General features: G+C 40.0%; 1 protein-coding gene across 1 annotated transcript; it reads left to right on the top strand.

Moving 5' to 3' along the window:
• The first annotated feature begins 5,194 nt into the window (after positions 1-5,194).
• On the top strand, positions 5,195-7,458 carry HSPB3 (heat shock protein family B (small) member 3). The gene has a single exon (XM_051804833.1). It carries the CDS (start codon positions 5,362-5,364, stop codon positions 5,809-5,811), a length of 450 nt encoding a protein of 149 aa, XP_051660793.1. The 5' UTR covers positions 5,195-5,361; the 3' UTR covers positions 5,812-7,458.
• Positions 7,459-18,935: the final 11,477 nt, after the last annotated feature.

Genomic DNA, 18,935 nt, shown 5'->3' with positions numbered 1-18,935 from the left:
ATACCTTTAGTCCTTTTCAACATTTGGACATAGTGAAATTTTTAAATCTCAGAATTCATTTAGTAAGTTCAATTATTTTTGGCCAGTAATTATTTTGACAAACATATCCAGAGCACATGTCTTCAATTCATTCTAACTATTTAACTTCAGTCTTCATTTTGTTCTTAGGGAAAAAAAATCTAAACAAAAGGAGATAATGGGTGTTTTGTGCTAATTACAGGTTAGCATGTTTTATGTGTAATGTGGGTCCTAGATTATCAAGCCCTTACTCCAAGAAGCCTTAGTACATAATTTTAAACAGCAAAAATATTGCTACTTCCAGAATTTCATAGGTGAGTACTTGTGTTATGTTTATTAAAGTGGTCAACCTCAAAACATGCAAGCCTGAAGCTGTAAATCCATGGAATAGGAGTTTCACTTGCTAAATATGCATGTGAGCATAGCTATGAAGTTTTAATAGATCTAAAATAAATACACCAGTCTTACTGTACTCCACTGCCTTGAGTTATTCCTATCAAGTCTAAAGTAAAGACTTCAGGGTGGCTGAAGAGGAAGAAACCTGAAAACTGGCATTCTTCTTGGAACACTAGTTGATTTTTAACTGGTGAAAAGTAAGACTGTTTCTACAGCAAGAGTGCATTAGATTCTGACTTGCAATGGCAAAACAGAGCTTTCCAGTCCTTAGGCACATTATCCTGTTTTAATTGTTCATTTTCTCTGCAAGAGAATTAAACAGATTTTTATCTCTAAAGATATAATATTATTAACTCTAAAGAGTTTGCTTTCCATGGAAGTTCTTCAAGCATTTGTGAGGCACAAATGCATTTGCCTATAGCAGACATAGAAACGTTTAAAAATCAGCCATGTGAAAAACGAAGCAAATACAGGTAAAGTGTTCCATGACATCGCTTTAAAATAACTATTATAGTAACTTGAAATTTTAAAATCATTGTTACACAAATTGCATTTTTATTCCTTCACTGTTCTGTAAAGACGTTGCTCGAACAGCAGCTGCTGTGGTCCTGTCATCCTCCACCCTCATCCTTCATCTGCTCTTCTATCATTGGAACGTGTAAAAAAAATCTTCTAATAGTAGTTGTAATGTGTAAAAATGATAGTCCATTCCATTATTACTTATATTTCTTACATTGCTTCCTAAAAAATGAGCAAAGAATCCTTAGTGCAAAAGCTGGGATTAGTTTTCCACTTCTTAAGGCCCCTAAAATTAGGACATTGAGTTAACAGTTACAAGAGAGCATCAGTGCCCTGGAGAGATTTTCCAGGAGTTTGGGCAGATCTAGCCTTTTCCAGGTTTTGAAGGACATGACCCACAGACTGAAGCCTCCCTTCAGTAAAGCTGGCTATGTAACAACACAGCCTTTACTATTTGCAAGAATTTTTACAACACAGCACAAAGTCTTGCTGCAGAAAGAGTTATGTTGTGATTCACCGACCAATATAAACAATATAAACAGCATGTTGGATTGGAATGAGACGTTACTAAAAAAAAAAAAAATCCCTCAATATTTTTTGAAAACAAAACACTCAGTATTTGCTGATTAGGCATTTGCAGGACTTGCGGTTATACTGTTGATTCCTTCAGAGTTTACATATCTCTAGATCTAACAATTCAGCTAAAAAGACAGCTCATAGTTCTAAGGAGCAATGGACTCAAAGGGATGGAAGTAGGAGACAGTAACTTTCTCACTCTAAACGAATATATTAAATACTGCGTGGAACTCTTTACCATTGAGTTTCTCTACGTGTCACCCCATTCCAATCTCACATATATTTTATTTTACTATCTAGCTTTTTGGTATCACAACAGAGCTTATATTCCCATATTGGGTGTAATAGACAGCACGGTAAAACTCACTAAGTCTTACCCTTCCTTACATTTCATATGTATTGCAAAGTCTGAAGAGGTAATATCTCTTTTGAATGACACAGGAAGTAGATCATGAGTAGATCCTTGGTTGCTTTGGTAAAAGTAACTGCAGAGCTCCACCTAAATTCATTTAGATAATTATATGACTGATTTGAAATTAGCCCATTAGCTTCTGCTGTAAGAGTTCTCGTTCAGTTCATCGTGCCAGCCTTTTCACATTTTTCCCTTTTCAGCTGTTACTGAATTTCAGTGGTAGCTAAAAAACAAATTTCTCTTTGGGAATCAAGCACACCAAGGATTGTGACAGGGCAATTTATTATTTTAAAGTTGTGCCAAGCAGCGTGAACCTGATTTTCTTTAAAACATGCATCAAAAATATGCATTATTCTCATTACTTTATTCATGTTACATTTTTACAATTTACAACACAGCTTTACCAGGATGCCTGCTGTCTATATTTCACAGCATCACAGAATCCAAAAAAGGCTTGGATTGGAAGGGAACATGAAAGATCTGAAAGACTACCTAGTTTTAAGTCCCCTGCCATAAGCAGAGATGCCACCCAGTAGATCAGGTTGCTCAAAGCCACACCCAACCTGGCCTTGAACACTTTCAGGGATGAGGAATCCACAGCTTCTCCAGTCAACCTGTTCCAATGCTTCACCACCCACGCAGTAAAGATTTTCTTCCTAATACCTAATCTAAACCTATTCTCATCGGTTTGAGGCCATTCCGTCTTGTCCTATCACTACATACCCTTGCCAAAAATTCCTCACCAGCTCTCTTGTAAAGCCCCTTTTACATACTGGAAGGCGCTGGAGCCTGCTCTCCTCCAGGCTGAACAACCCCAGCTCCCCAACTCCCTCAGCCTATCCCCAGAGGAGAGGTTCTCCAGCCCTGTGACCATCTTGATGTCTCTCCATTGGACCTGTTCTAGCAGATCTATGCCCATCTTATGCTGGGGACTCCGGAGCTGGATGCAGCACTCCAGGGGGGGTCTCACCATAGCAGAGAGGGAGAATCACCTCCCTCGGTCTGCTCGCCACGCTGCTTTTGATGCAACTCAGAATTCATGGATCAAATATTTATCCCACCACCACCCCGCTTCCAAAATACTGAGACTTATACTAGCGTGAAAATAGCGCGCTGTAAGTTAAATCCCGCTTTTCCTCCCGCAGAAGCGCGTTCCCAGGGCACTGTTCCACAGGCAGGTGGCGGCGCCCGCGCCGGCGGCTCTTCCTCGGCAGCTGTTCCCCGTTCCCTCCAGGAGATGCCGCTGCGCCCCGCTGATCCCGGCTCCGCACGCTGCCGGCCGGATCCCGGCCCTGATCTCCGAAACCCGCAGGAGATTGGGAGACAGTGAACACGTGTGGTCAGCGAGAGAGAGCAGGGCCCGGCGGGGGCACGGCCGCCGTGAGGAGCTGCCCGGGTGCTCTGCTGTACTTTGTCATGCCAGCCGGTGGATTCCTGCTCGCTGGGCAGTAGGGAGAGAGGCCTTTGTGTACACAGTAAAACCGGGAAACAAAACCTGGGGCATCGACCTGGGAGATTTAGAACATCGATCCTGCTCCTAACGGATCAGCTCTGAAGGTTTAAAATTACCACAGTAATCAATTGCTATTAAAATGCATTTCCATACCAAACCCTCCTATAGATACTTGAAGAGTACAGCACCATAAGCATCAGAAGTGCCTCAGTATTGCAGCACTGCAACCATGTTTAAATCTGAAAGCCCAAAAACATATTCTAAATCGATGTTTGCATTTCAAGGGTGTTTGCTTTTTCCACTTGTCATATTCCCCATGTTAGTAACAAAGAGATAAGAAGCACGATGCTAATTCCTGAGCCTACCGGAGGTAAACTGAGAGAAGAAGAGACTGCAACAGAGGAGAGGGCAGGATGGGAAGGCTTCATTTCTGAAATCTTTCTGATTTCTTATCATACAGAGTAGAAAGGGATCCTATGAACTTCTGCAGCGTTTTGCATATGACATGAATTTAAAGGGTATTCAAAGCATCTTTCATGCTAATTATAGCAGACAGTTCCAAGTATGCTTAACATAGACATTTGAAAGACTAACGCAGCTGCTTCTGGGAATAGATACAGCTGTCTCATAGTGACTTGCACTGAGATGGTGATTTGTGTTTTAAGATAAAGTATGGGCAAGTTTACCTTTTTCCAGAGATTATGTGAATAAAAAAAGTTATATTCCTCCACAGTGCATTTATTAATGAAGTGCAAAACTGAAGTGAAATAAGTCAGGTTATCATCACGGAATTCAGTAGGAACAGCAATAGTTTTCAGCAATATGTTTAAGTATAATATCACAACCAGCCAGGCATACTGCTTCACTTTAGGGTTAAAGTTTTCCTCATCAAGTAAATAATTTGCTAGCAAAACAGAAAACAGCTGCCAAACAGATAACAGGCAATGCTCCAGGTTGTTTTTATTATAATTTCAGTCAGTCAAACATCCAGAATAGCATTTTTAAATTATTTCTGGAGGGCAGTTTAACAGGAGAAGAAGCCAATAAAGTAGTATAACTTTCATTTCTCACAATACTCAATTAAATGCATTGATGTAAGTTATCTTTAACTTTTGAAAATTTCCTTACATTGCTATGTAGCCTTTATGGGTTTAAAATAAGATAGCAAACATAGAGCTTCAATTATAGATACATCTGGTAATCCTGCTCTGCTATGAACTCAATAAAGGAGTTAATTTCTGATAAGTATCAAAATTTAATAATTTAATAAGTATCTTTCTTCATTACTCCATTAGGAACCAAAAATCCCATTTGAATTGACTTGCCATTTCCATGGTAATGGAACATGTAAGGACAAGAAACAGAACTCTAAACAAGAATAGCCAAACAAGAAGGAATAAAAGTATCTTGTTTGATTATTTCTAGCATTAGGGCAACTATTGTTGCACTAATAAATGAAATAAACAATTTTCACCATCAGTTGCCACAACACATTCTGCTTTACATTACCAAGCTCAGCTATAGGGATTTTCTAGCAAACACGCTAAAATTTAGAAATGCTTTTCCCTTTTCGCTGCACTTTTCTCTTAGCTATTTACCCTTGCAGGCATTATTTGCCCTGCGATCAGATATTATTTTTGTGCTCATTATTTATAATGATAAACAAAATAATATTGCAATAATCTGAGGTGCATTAAAATTTTGCTTTTACTAGTCATGCATGAAAGCTGTGCATGTGCTGAAGCCACTCAAGGCCTCAGCACTATAAATAGTGCTCTATTGTTAGTGGATAAAAGACGAAACAAGTCTCCCAGCACTGGAGCACAGGATGCTGTATTAAATGTTAAGCTTCGCCTGTTCTAAAAGTGAAAGGCGACATCCACTAATAGACTAGTCTGTGGGTGAGGCGTACGGCTGGGAAGGGCTCACTCTGACTCTGCAGCTTCCCAAGGCAGCAGGAGTAGCAGCTGATCTTTCTGCCTCAGCCATGGCAGAAGCTGTTATAAGACACTGGGTGGAAACTCCTGTACGCTACCAGGAGCACTTTGCTGACCAAGAGCTGGAAACACACAAACTGAACCACCTTTTATACGCTTTGCCAGGCCCTGCTACAGCAGCACTGAGCAACCAAAGACGCACCACGGAAAGCACGACTGGGGCAGGGGAGAGTGGCCAGGAGGAGGAAAACACACGCTTCCAGGTCTTGCTGGATGTTGTGCAGTTCCGTCCCGAAGATATCATTATCCAGACTTTCGAAGGCTGGCTCCTGATTAAAGCTCAACACGGACCCAGGATGGATGAACACGGTTTCATATCCAGAAGCTTTACCAGACAGTACAAATTACCTGACGGGGTGGAGAACAAAGACTTGTCTGCACTTTTCTGCCATGATGGCATTTTGGTTGTTGAAATGAAGAACTCGGTGGGAAAGAATTAGAACCTTGTCTGTAGTAATTGGTGAGATAAAATCATTCTTAATTAATATAACAAAGTAATATCATTCATGCAACGCTGTAGAGTGTGGTAAGCATGTGGCTGTATTTATATTACAGTAAAGGAAAGCCTTTGCATATGTTTTTCAGTATGCTGAGTTTATTGTTTGATGTGAATGTTAGACTGTTTGCCTCCAGCTACATATATGTTGGAAATCCAGGCTGTCTGAAGAGTAGCAAACTTAGGCTAGTCTCAGCAGGAGAAAAAAAAAATCTATTTTATAATACATTAAAAATAAAGTATATTTTTGAATTAAGTAGGAGAAGTTGTATTTCTAAAGAAATAAGCATTTGTCATACATAGTCATAAAGATTAAAGAAGCAATAGACAAGTTGTAAGTTAGTTTTGAGTTGTGGGCAATAGACAAGTTATGGAAATTTAATTTAAGTAGCAAAAAAGGTGCTTTCTAATTTCTGAAATCAAAGTCTTCTCTTTGGAAAAGCATACAAACTGAAAAATACTATCAAGAAAAAAAATCTCTATTTCCACAGTTCAAGCTTGTATACCAAAACAAGCCTTGAGAGACTATTTTTAGAGGTGTATTGCATATTTGAAACTGTAAGAAAAAAGAATAATCACTGACTATATTTGCTTGAAAACACAGTAAGTAGAAATTATACTTTCTGTCAAAGACAAATTAATTTAAAAGAAAACATTTAAAGACATTTTAGAAAATTGGTTTTGTTTAACATTTTCCACTATGTTATCAACTGAAGAAAAAAATTTTTGCTTACAAATGCTGAAAAGGATCAAATTCTTCATTGTGAAACCTGGTAATAAAAAGACATTACTCTTACACAAATGCCTTTATTCTTATGCATTTTAGGTAGTCTTGTTATTCAATCAGATGAGTATTTTATTCTTCATGTTGCTTGACAATTTAGGCTGAGATTCCACAACTCTCTCTTCAAGAGCAAATTTTTCTGCCTGTGTATAGTCCCACTCTCTCTGTAAGAACATGTGCTCTACATGAATCTAATTTTAAGTGAAGAGGTTCCTTTTACTACAGACACAGGTTTAGTTTCTGTTCAACTCTTTCATGAGAGTGGCAGAGATGAAAAAATATCCACCCACTATATCTAGTATCTGGTCTTCTCAACATTAAAAAGAAATAATGCTGTGAGTTTGTAAATACTCACACATTTGAGGGGAACTGCAGCTGCAAGTTGGACTGCCTCCTTTTATGTCTACTGGAGATGGGTATGTCTGCTGTGCTATGAATAGTAAAGGAATGCGGAATGGAAAGTGCCAAGTTAAATACAGACTCTATCATATCCATCTGCCGTTTGGACAAATCAAAAACATAATCAAATGAAACTGACTACAAATACAATTTTAAGAATACAAGAAAAATCTGATTAACAAAGCCCAGGCTCTTGCTAGCTGAAGCCAAAGAGTTCCTTAGTTTAAACGAAAGTTCTAAGCTTGTAAGTTTGCACGTGTCCATTTATTAGAGTTATTACATCATGGTTGTTTAGACTCAAAGATATTTGAAGCAACTGATTTTAGAAAAGTGGGTACTACAATTCTGATATTTTATCATAAGGAATCTGTACAAGAAATGCAGAATAAAATCTGAATTGTAAATTTCCATCATGTTCCATTATTTTATGTTTTTAATTGACCAAAAGTCAAGAGCATACTGTTTTCTAACGAACTAAACCAAATATAAAACACATGTCCCTACATTTCCACTCAACCCCATACTTTTCCCTCATATGGCCTGTGGTTGATTTGTGTATTGGTTTAAGATCTCACTAGCAAATCAGACCTAGATTTCTAGGTCAAGAATCCTCATCAGTCAGGAATCTGGTAGAAGATGTAACACGGATTGAGTTGAATTTTAGATACAGGCCTGGATTTAAACTTTACAGGTCAATTTTATAAAAGCTTAACAAGTTTAAACCCGTGGTTTCCACATCACCTTATGGCACAACTGTTGGGATGGAGCTGAGGATCAAAAGTTAGCAATCTGCTTTGGTGACTTTTGTTTACAGAGCATTTTGTAAATTTTGCCACTTAAACTTACAGGTTATTATAAAAAACTATTCTAGCTATGACTGCAATGATATTCACAGCCCTAGAGATAAGAAAGTAGTTCTAAAAACAACATACTTTATTTAATTATTTCAAATTAGATCATGATTAAACTACTGGAAATTTGGCAAGTAATTTGACCATACAGCCAAAATCATAATATCTATTCCATATATGTTAATATTTTGGTTACACATAGGCCTGCTTATGTACACAGGCCTGCCTCCAAAAAACTGGATGGAGAATGTGGCATCTGACTGTCTTGTATTGTAGGTCTCTTTGCATCACTCTGTGCCCAAGTTTGTTCTTGCTCACAACATTATCAGTCAGAAATCACTGGAACACCCTAACCCAAACATGGCAGGGATGTACCCAGCCAAATTTTACCTTCTCTTGTAGCCAGAGCTTTACAAAAGCCTACACTGGTGCTCCTTGGTGAACGGTGCCCCTGGCCTGGCACTCAAGTGCTCATGTAACAGGGACCATGCTGGAGATTGGACCTGCCACTGACTTCCTGCATTTTAGCACCAAGAACAGCACAGAGGGAGGTGCTTCTCTCCTTTTTAAGTGGCAGTTTACTGAAAGTTCTTGGAGGAACGATTTTTACATGTTTACCAGAACAGCCTTGAAGTACTGTTTCTAAATAGTCTGGAAAGAGCTGTTTTCACATATTTTAGATGATGTTTTACTTTTATAATCTGACTGAATGTGAATGTCAGAGAAAGCTGCTAATATCGTTCATGGGAAGCAGACTGAGATATTTATCAACACCAAACATTTTAGAACAGCTACAGCTTAAGACAGATTTAAGACATGCTGATGTGGTTAAATTAGGAAGTGTGAAATTGGCTGTCCATAAAACTCTGTCCCAGAATAAGTGATAAGCCTGGTAAGCCTTGCAGAGCAAGCATTAGAGAGCCTTCTCAGTTCCCATCAGTGAAGGATTACCTTTGTAATTGATCAGACTGCTCCTCCAAATGGATAATTTCATGCATAAATCTAAGCACTGTGAAAAATACTTTCACAGAAGAAAAGGTATCAATATCACACTAGCCTCGAAAAACAAGGTGAAAACCATACATTTCCATAAGATCCTGGTGGAAAGCCCACAAATGCCTTTGACTTGTTTCCCTTTATAGTTTCTGCTACAACCAGGGTGTTTGAGGTCTCTCTCTGCACAGCCTCTACACTGCACTGGTGGTGCAGTGAACCAAGGCTGATATAACACCCATCAGTCACTCAATAAGTACTCAGCTTCAGCCCTGGGCATTGGAAAAGAGGAAAGGAAACCTCTGGGGTATCATGGTGGCAAAATTCTCTCCAAGAGGCATAGGTCTTATATTACTTACTTCATAGCCAGGAATCAAAACCTTCCTTTTAATCTGAGTAACGTCACAAGACTGGGTTTTAATGGAAGTAGGAATATTTCTGAAAATATTAGGTGCACCTTCTGTTCAGAAGAGATGCAGATCTCTGTCTTGCTGACTACCAGAGACAACAGCTGGCTCCTCTCATCTAAAGATGACATCTCAATGGCCATGCACTGTGAACACAGGGGTTAAGTCTAAAGATTTAGACTTGTACACTACATTGGAGATATCTGAGCTGGCCCCACTCATCCTAACTCTGGAGCCAGAAGTACAGTCCCTGTATGCCAGCTCAGCTCCAGAAAGCTCAGACTGTCTACTGCTGTGCTCAGGCTGAAAAATCATCCCTTATTAAAAACACTTGGACAGACAGAGAGAGAGGAGAAACATGACACTACAGTTCAAGACTTCCCCTCCAGGTTAGTGTTAGAGTGGAGGTCTCTTCTGCCTGTGCCATGGTGGGCTGCAGCTTCACCACAAATCCCATCAATCTCTTTAAAAAATTAGCACTTTTTATCGACATGGTAATACCACTGATACCAGCCTTTCAAGGAGGAAGTATGTCTAGCAGCTGCTTGCACAAATAGATTTGATGCAAATAGAGTCATTTACAGTTTGTCTCATGCTCCTTGGTGTGTTTCCTGTGCTTTGTCCTGGCCCTGACCCCAGGGAGCATCACTGTCTGCTGACAAAGCGTGCTGCTGCCCAGCTCTGCAACCTAACACAGAAGCAGCAGCAGGCAAGTCAGTCCACCAAGAGGAGACAGAAAACTGTGGGACCAGGGTAGGCCTTGGCACATAGCCAGCAAGGAAGCCCACCAGAGGTGTCTCAAGCGAGGATGTGGAGTAGGAAAAACAGTCCAACTGGTTCAGATTACACACATACATATATATAGTCATGGTTTAAACCCAGCTTGCAACTAAGCCCTATCCAGCCACTCACATTCCACAGTGGGATGGGTGAAAGAATAGGAAGAGTAAAAGTAAGTGAACTCATGGGTTGAGACAGAAACAGCTTATTAGGGGAAGCAAACGCTGTGTTCACAAGGAAAGCAAAACAAGGGATTCTTTCACCACTTCCTCTGAGCAGGCAGGTGTTCAGCCATTCTCCAGGACATCAGGGCTCCATCATATGTAATGGTGACTTGGGAAGACAAACACCATCATTCTGAACGTCCCTTCCTTCCTCCTTCTTCTCCCAGCTTCATCTTCTGAGCATGATGCCATATGGGATATTTCTGTGATCACTTAGGGTCAACTGTCCCAGCTGAGTCCCTTCCCAACTTCTTATGTCCTCCAGCCTCCTCCCTGGTGGGGTGGAATGAGAAGCAGAAAAGGCCCTAAGCCTGTGTGAGCACTGCTCAGTGACAGCTAAAACATCCCTGTGTTACCAACACTGTTTCCAACAAATCCAAAACACAGCCTTATACTACCTACTGTCAAAAAAATTAACTATCTCAAGTCAAAACCAGAAAATAGATATAAAGATTTCAAGACATAATATTTAAACCTCCGACAAGAAATATTTCACTTTTTGGTAAAATAAGCATTTTTAGGGGTTGATAAAGAATTTCGAAATTTTGTAAAAAAATTCAGGTTTTAATAGAAAAGGAACACATACATGGGCTGAATGCCTGGTGTGCTAGGCTGAAAGAATAAGTCATCCTACTACCTTAATTGCACATCCCTTCAATTTTCCCATTTATTAATTGTACAATCCATCGTGTAAGTAGACACAGCATGTCAGAAACTCTAAAAATTTTTATTTGTTCTTAGCAGACTTGGATGACATGGGGATTAAAGTGGGAGTGCCCTATCTGAACTAGCCACTCCAAAATTTCTACAGTCAAGTCCTCATCAGTTCGAACTGGTTTACTGTAAACTAGACAGCTTGTGCCACTGTCCCTCTTGCTGGTCTGCATGGTTAGTTTGATCCAGCAGAACTTCCTCACTCAGGTGCCACTGTGCAGCCCCCAGGGCTGGCTGGAACCTTGCTCTCTCCCACCACAGCACCGGTGCAGCGCAGAGCTCAGCTGGTGGCTTCTGCAGCTGACTCAGATGCCCACACGGGATCACATGAGTAGTTTCCTGTGTGTGTTTGACTTCACACAAGAAATAAGATGGAATTAGAGGACATTTTGGGGTCTAGGGGCAATAACTCCTTTATTATTAGCTCGACTCCTCATCTGATACTCCTCATCCATCAGACTGGATACACCAGTCTCTTCTTAGCCTGGACACTGCAGTCATCTCTTCCACAGACATCGCAGCAGCACAGTGGTGTAAGGGATTCCACTGATCATAGCTACAATGAAAAATTAATGAAGGGAAATTATTTTCAGAGTGTGGTTTGACTAATAAAAACATAATTCTTGTACTCCGGCTTACAAGGCAGACAGAAACTCATGAGCTATCTGCTCTGGTGACAGCTGTATGCATTTTAATAGTAGCTCAAGTACATTTTTGCAACTTTACTGCAATTACTCAAGTCCTGGTGGCATGATAGGTATGTACCGTACAAGATATACCATAAATACAGTCTCTGACTTGATGTATATATGAAGCCTCAGGGCTTGATCCTAGAATGAAACTGAGGAACTTGGGAGACTCTGAGGCAAATACATGAAGAAATATGAACGCTGAGACTCTATCATAACCATCGGAATATTTAACTTAGACCGTGTAGGAACTTCAGTCTGGAATGGTTACAGTGTGGAGATAGATAACGTTTCCAGATTTATTCTATTCCAGATTTAAAGGTCAGAAGGATCAGTGATGATCCCCAGTGTGATCCCCTGAACTGAATGCACATCATCTCACTTGCTAATTTCTTCATGAAGCCAGTCCATAATATGTTTTAAAAAGAACACATATTTAAGTAAGACATCAAATCTTTATTTAAAGACTTCAGTTGATGGAAAACTCATCACATACCTTCATCAATTGTTCAAGTGTTAATAACCAGCAAGGCCAATAAAAAGCAGGTTTTCCCTAGTGATTTGAGATTTGTTCAGTGATATAAATTTTATCCTAAAACTAAAAGTAATAGTCTGGACAGCTCTTGAGACAGTCCTTTTACTATACTGCTGTTATGAGTTACAAAGATATAGAAGTATAACACATGCTAATAAACATCCTTGTTACTAATAGCACACAAAGGAATTCATCAACATGAAAAACTGTGAGTCTAATTTTTCCACACAGAGCAGAAATATGTATTGAATAACCTTGGGTATATTCAATATCTTTCCTCTATCATCATTGGTACTTTTGTCATCTTCATGTCTGTCATAGTTTGAAATTGGTCCCCCTTGAGAGTTTGAGGGGCTCAGAGGTGACTGGGTGCCAGGGCAGTGTTCCCTGGAGAGCCAGTCACTGTCCATGTTGTTCGCTTCTGCTCAAAAATCATGTGTCACAGCACCAGAAGTGGTTGGCATTGCAGTCTTGGTTGTTTTGCTGTTGGTGTCTGCTGTGTGGAGGTGGACAAGGCCAGGGGGTGGCTGGGCTCCCTCTCTTCCCCTCTGGGGGGAGATGGGAGCCCTGCGACCCCCCAACTCAGCCTTTGGCTAGAGTTAGAGTCAGCATTTGGAGTGTGTGCTGTGAAGGAAGGGATTCACAGCACCTCAGGTAAGAGGGAGGAGGCCAGGCCTTCTTTCCCCCCCCTGCAGCTGCAGGATGCTTGGGACAGTGCATAACTGAACCGAGCTGCCTGTGGCCAAGGCTGGGGGGCTTTTTCCCCCCACTGCATTTAGGCTGGTGGGGGGTGGATTTTGAGGCTCAGGACTTGAGCAGAGCCAAGTGGACGGGCTGATAAAATCAGCTCGGTGCTTGGGAAAAGAATCCCAGGCAAAATTGGAGACAGGCCAAGAGAGGCTCGGGAGTTGCCTGTCAAAGCTGACCAGAGGCAGCCAAAAACTGACTTAGAGGAATGAAGATTCCAGGACACAGACGCTTGATAAGCTGAACTGCACTGCAGCAGTTTATGAACTGAGGTGGGACACCGAGAGGGAGAGATCACCAGCAGCAGGAGAGCAAGGACTCAAAGCTATCTTCTTGGACTTCATGAGGAGGAGAGACTACAACAAACAACTGCTGGAACATGGTGAGGAGGGAGTGTTCAGGAGCCCAGAACACTCCCACGGCAGACTGTGTTACATATCAGCCTTAAAGGCTGCTCCTGGACTAAAGTTAAAGGAGGGGCTTGAAAGGACTGACTGATAGTAATGTAATATATATATATATAGTTGCCTTTAGTTTGTATAGTATTTATTTGTGTAAATAAATGTATATACTTCCCCCTTCCCCTACAGAAGCCTCTGGCCTGAAAGTTTCTCTCTGGTGTTAGGATAAATTGTTGAGAAGGGGTTGGGGGAAGCTTGGAAGTTGGATTTTAGATTTTTAATGTGGCTCAAACTGCTACAATGCCATACTGACCTAAACTCTTCTTAGGATTCTATTTTTCGCTGCATAAGTCCTGACTGTTCTCCCATTGGCCATATGATTATTAATATACATTTAGCTTTTGCTGATAACTATCAATGGGCATTGCTTGCTACTACTTATTTTTTCCTATTTCTACTTTCACTTGCCCTTTTAGAACAATATATTTTAAATCCTGCTTATATGAACACAGTTCTGTATTTCTGGGTAGCTAAAAAAACCTTCTTCTAAATGCATACAGAACAACCAGAGGCAGGTTCTGACACTGTTTCTATCAGGAAATTAAAATCTCTAATTTCACTAATGGTATGGGACACCCAGAATGTCTCTGCGTTGAAATCCCTCCCAAAACAAGCATTCAAAAAGGAAACACCTGTCATAGTCCATTCATACCATTCACATTCTCACAAATACACAGCCCAGAGCAAGCAAGAACCTTTCTCACCACCTCAATCTTTGCAGGCCTCCATATTCACCAAAAAAACCAGCAAAACCCAGAGGCTAAAATAAAGTAACTTAGTGTCACTTTTCAGCCATTGAGCTTCTAAGAACTCTTAATTTCTTGAGCTGACACAGACAAAATGAATAACTCCTTGGCCATCCTTTCTGTATTCTATGTCCTCCAGCAACAACATGAGCTAAATTTTTCACCTGAACACTAATGTTAATTAATGTTAAGGTAAATGTCACTGCCTCCTGCTAGCAGAATGCACAGTCTTAGCTTAAACACAAGCTCTGAGAAAATGAAAGATCCTTTGATGGTCAAAGTGCCCTCGAAACCGATTGCCTGTTAGTGAGCACTTGTCCTTGGTTTCCAGTCTGAGACTGAGAAGTTACTCTGGTAAGGTTCAATGATGGACAACAAAAACTCATAGACACATAAAGAAGTGTCAAGGCTTGTCTATCCTGATCAATTGGCAGGTGTAACTGAGGAGCTGCCAGGGACTAGTCCTTTGCTCTGAGACCAGCCTCTGCCAGGCACCTCCCCACACAGGGCCAGAGAAACTTCAGGGTTGACTTAAGCTTCTTCAGCCCAAAGAACCCAACTGCCATGGATTTCTACAACCCAGCAGCATTTATTTTCCCATGACAAACCCCAGCATTAACATAGGCATAGAGCCTGCTAAGGAGGTCCTCTCTGCAATTTTTCTGTCCTGAGTGAGGACAGAGACACTTGCATGCAGGAAATGACTGAATGCTCAATTTTTCATTCTTGCTATACCATACCTTATTCATCCTATACAATGGGTTTATTGCTGGGATAACTACTTTCATGCCATATTTATACAGCACACAGGTATAATGATGGCCTCATCTGGATTTCCTTATTAGCTACCCAATTAGGTCACAGTCTTGCTTTTTATAAAATATTTGTTATCATTTAAGGGTACTGGATTGAAATATATAAGATTAAGATTATCCATCAGGGATTTGGGAAGCTTGGGCTGAAGTACAGCAGGCTCGTGCATCCTCTTTTGCTGTCTCTGCCTTTACATTCAGCAGGTAAATTCTGCCTGTGTGCATGCCAAGGGACAGGTAGTTGACACTGGCCCATTCGCCCATAACCTTGAAAGACTCTCAGAACGTCTGTTTAGCACATATCCCCACTGCTACAGCAAGGAGAACTGCATACATAATGGATTTATCTTGACAGCATCCGTAGATGGTTTTGAAACATTACCTCTTCAGACAGAAAACAGACAGACGTGCATTCCAAGCAATATTAAATAGAGGGTTGAGAATATCTGAGTAACAGCCATCTATTACACAGACTAGAGATGAAACAGCTAATATATACTGCAAAGGCCAAGCAAAAAATGTCAGTGTTTCTGATTAATTATCTCTAATTTTACACAGCCTGGCTTGAAAAAAGCAACGCACATTTCTCCTTAATTCATGCTCATGATTGAAAAATATTTTGGTTTCCCCTAAATCCCACTGCATCTTTTCCTAGATTTCACTTTATACCACACTATAAAGTGTCTTAATTTCTCATACCTGTTTCATGTTTTCTAGTATGATTTTACGAAACATTTAAATAATATTTGATCTTTCAGAAACTGGAAAAAATACCATATTTGTCAAATTTATTGCATTTTCTTCACTGCTTTCCTAGTTCAAAGTCTCTCCTTGCTTTTAGCTTTTTAGTTTTAGCAACTATTTAAATAATTTTGTGTTTAAAATCAGTGTTTAAAATAATTTCATGCCCTCTAGTGGCAGCCCTGCCAGGCACCATGAACTGTGACATTCCTGTGACAAACAATGTAAAAATGGAAGAAAAACAGTTTGTTCTCCTATTAAGGGAAATTTATTATCCATCTCTATGTTTTAAAAAATTACAGTCATCTCTAGTTATGATGAAATAGTACCACCTGCTACAGATATAACACAAATAGCAAAAAAAAATAACCAAAAAAATTACATACTGAGTAAGCATTTCACTGAATTTGCTCTTAGAAATTATAGTGATGGAAATTATTCTATTTGTAGCCATTTCCTTGCACAAAACACTATTCAGTGTGTTTCCTACTTGAGTATTGTTCCATATCCAGACACATGGGTTTTCCAAGGTCCATTAAAGGGTATCATCATAAACAAAATGCCACCACAGCTTGATCTTCTCTCATGGAAAATCACTTTACTTTTCTTAGTAAAATAGGAAAGTAATAGCATAAAAGAAAAGTAATAAAATACAGAAGGAAATTTTTGACACCTTCAAGAAAAAGTGACTCAAGGTGATATAAACTTCCATTATTTTTAAATTTCAGAGCCTCTACTCATTCACTTTTTTCTAGTTCAAGATAGCTTAAATCTATACATTTCCCAAACAATGTTCCCAAACTTTTTATTTTAAGTCTCTACACCTGATCAGCAAAAAAAATCATACTGCTTTCAAAAACCTCTTGTAGCATATATTCTCAAGGGTCTCAGGGTCTCGAGACACTTAACTGATATCCAATGAGATATATAATCTTTGGTAGCCATTTGGCTTTATTATGGCTTTCAGCTTCACCCCCCTGAATTACAGATCCCTAGGAACATATTAAATAATAGACATTTTCATGGAATCATAGGATATTAGTCTCAATAGGATCAGAATAACATTCATTTTGCCCCTGAAAATTTGATTCCCAATGAAGATGGCAAGATTTCCTGACAAAGCAAAGCACTGAGATACATGCTTTGTGCAATTAAAATGCTCTAAGTCACTATGTGCTATTCTTACTTTGAAATACTTGTCTCTCCTAGTCCAAGAACAACAAGAAACAAAGTTCAATCAATCCAGCTCTTCTGCTTGGCACTGTAGATGGTTATTGAGGGCCTAAGAAGCCGGTTTCTTGAAACACTTTAAAAATTATTGTTAGGGTGGCTTCTAATTCTGCACACAGGTTTTCTTGAAAATAATCACTGGTGTTTTAAAAATGGAGTGCCTGAACACAGTGGTAATGAGAGTTGGCTCACTGCTGGGAAAGGATGGAAAACATCAATGGCAACCTTGTTATTGTTCAAAATTTTCTTTGCAGTTTTGTCCACTAGGGAAATAACAGAGCACACTTCCTCCTTTCTTAATTTTGCCTTACTGATAGCATTAGTGCCAGAAAAACCATGACCCAATTTCACATAATTTTTGTTTAAGTCTTGAGATAAAACTAGAAGGTCTTAGAGAATAACTACTTTAAAAAATTACACATATTTATTTTACAAATATTAAGAAATTAAAAATTAAGAAAAATTAAGAAATATTGTTCTCATTTGCTTCCTAGACCTTATGCCTTCAAATTCTCCTGGTAGTACCTTTTGTCCCTGTTGGACTTGAAATGTTTGCTTCTGTTTGTTTGAGATATAAACACTGAGCCAGTACTTACTAGGAAATATCAGGTCAAATGCCCTGAAGGGAGCAGGGGGAAGCAGAACAGCTGCCACCTCCACCACCAGACCCAAGAAAGTAAGGCAAGTGCCCAGCTCAAAGTTGTCCCTTTGTCTTGCTCTGGCTGTGATAACCACAGCTTGGCAGGCACTGTTGGCATGACCACTTCGAGCAGCAAAATCCCAATTCCTGAACCAGCTTTGCAGGCAAGGTATCCTGTTTGTCACTCCAGGTTGTCCAATGAAAGCAAATCCTAAATATGTCTATTTAAAACAAATCAAGTAGGTCAGCATCATATCTAGTATTGTTCACTTCATGTGAAAAAAAGACTTTCAGAGAAAACAATATTATTGATTAACAACATTGACATTTAGATGAATACGACTGAAAAGTTTGGCAGTTGGATCATATGCAGTCAAATAAATATAAAGCAATAAGTGGTAGAGAAAAGGCAGATTAGGAGCTAATCTTCGTTAGTTTAACCTGTGAGGATTCACAAGAGTGCATAAGATTGTCCAGATCAATGTTAGGAGTAACTTTGGAAGGAATACAAAACCCCAATCACTTACCTTGATCTGTAGCAGTCATAATTTGGGATAAAATCTAAGACCAAGGTTAAACTGACACACATCTACCTCCTGTTGGGGTTTTAGTCCTTGCTCTAGGCTGGTTACGTGGGTGAGGGGCAGCCTGGTGGACTGTGGGTCAGATGCCACAGCAGTCTCTGCATTTTGAAGAAGGGACACAGGCCTGTGTGGAAGGCAGACACTTATGGTGCACTGGCTGCAGGGTCAGAACACTGACTGACAGAAATAGAGCTTTGGCAGTTCTAAGAGCACTGACAGATGCTGATGCAGGGCTTGAGGAGCTCCTCAGAGCCTGCTGGTGGGCAGATGGGTGCCCATGACAAGGCGAGGTCAGAGTGTCTCTACCAGCTGCCAGCTCTCTCTCAGGAGAGGACTGTTGCTTTTTGCCTTAGCAGTGATGTTGATATTGAGAACTGCTCTCTGAAAACTTGCTGCTGCAAATTTAGTGCTTGGGTTTGGAGATGGCAGCACAGGTGATGCAACACAAACGTGTTCCACTGGGCTGGCCACTGAGCAGCTGGTTGTGTGGTGAACTGTGCGGTTCTTTGCGCACTACTGGTATTGGGTAATTGAAACAGACTCCCAGATTTAAGCAACAAGGGAATTTGGGGCTATTATGCTAGACTGGGGTGAGATGATAAATTCAAAAAATGTTGAGCAGACCAGCCGAGCAACAGGAACAGAAACGCACTGTGATAATATGAGCACTATAATATGCATAATTTTGGAAACAATGAAGGTCCAAAGAAAAAAGTGAATAAAAGTAAATT

The sequence above is a fragment of the Manacus candei genome, unplaced genomic scaffold (genome assembly GCF_025592945.1).
Source record: "Manacus candei isolate 608988 ecotype Guabito, Panama unplaced genomic scaffold, ASM2559294v1 h1tg000061l, whole genome shotgun sequence".
NCBI classification, from domain to species: Eukaryota; Metazoa; Chordata; class Aves; order Passeriformes; family Pipridae; genus Manacus; species Manacus candei.
This window is presented reverse-complemented; position numbering and strand designations above follow the sequence as displayed.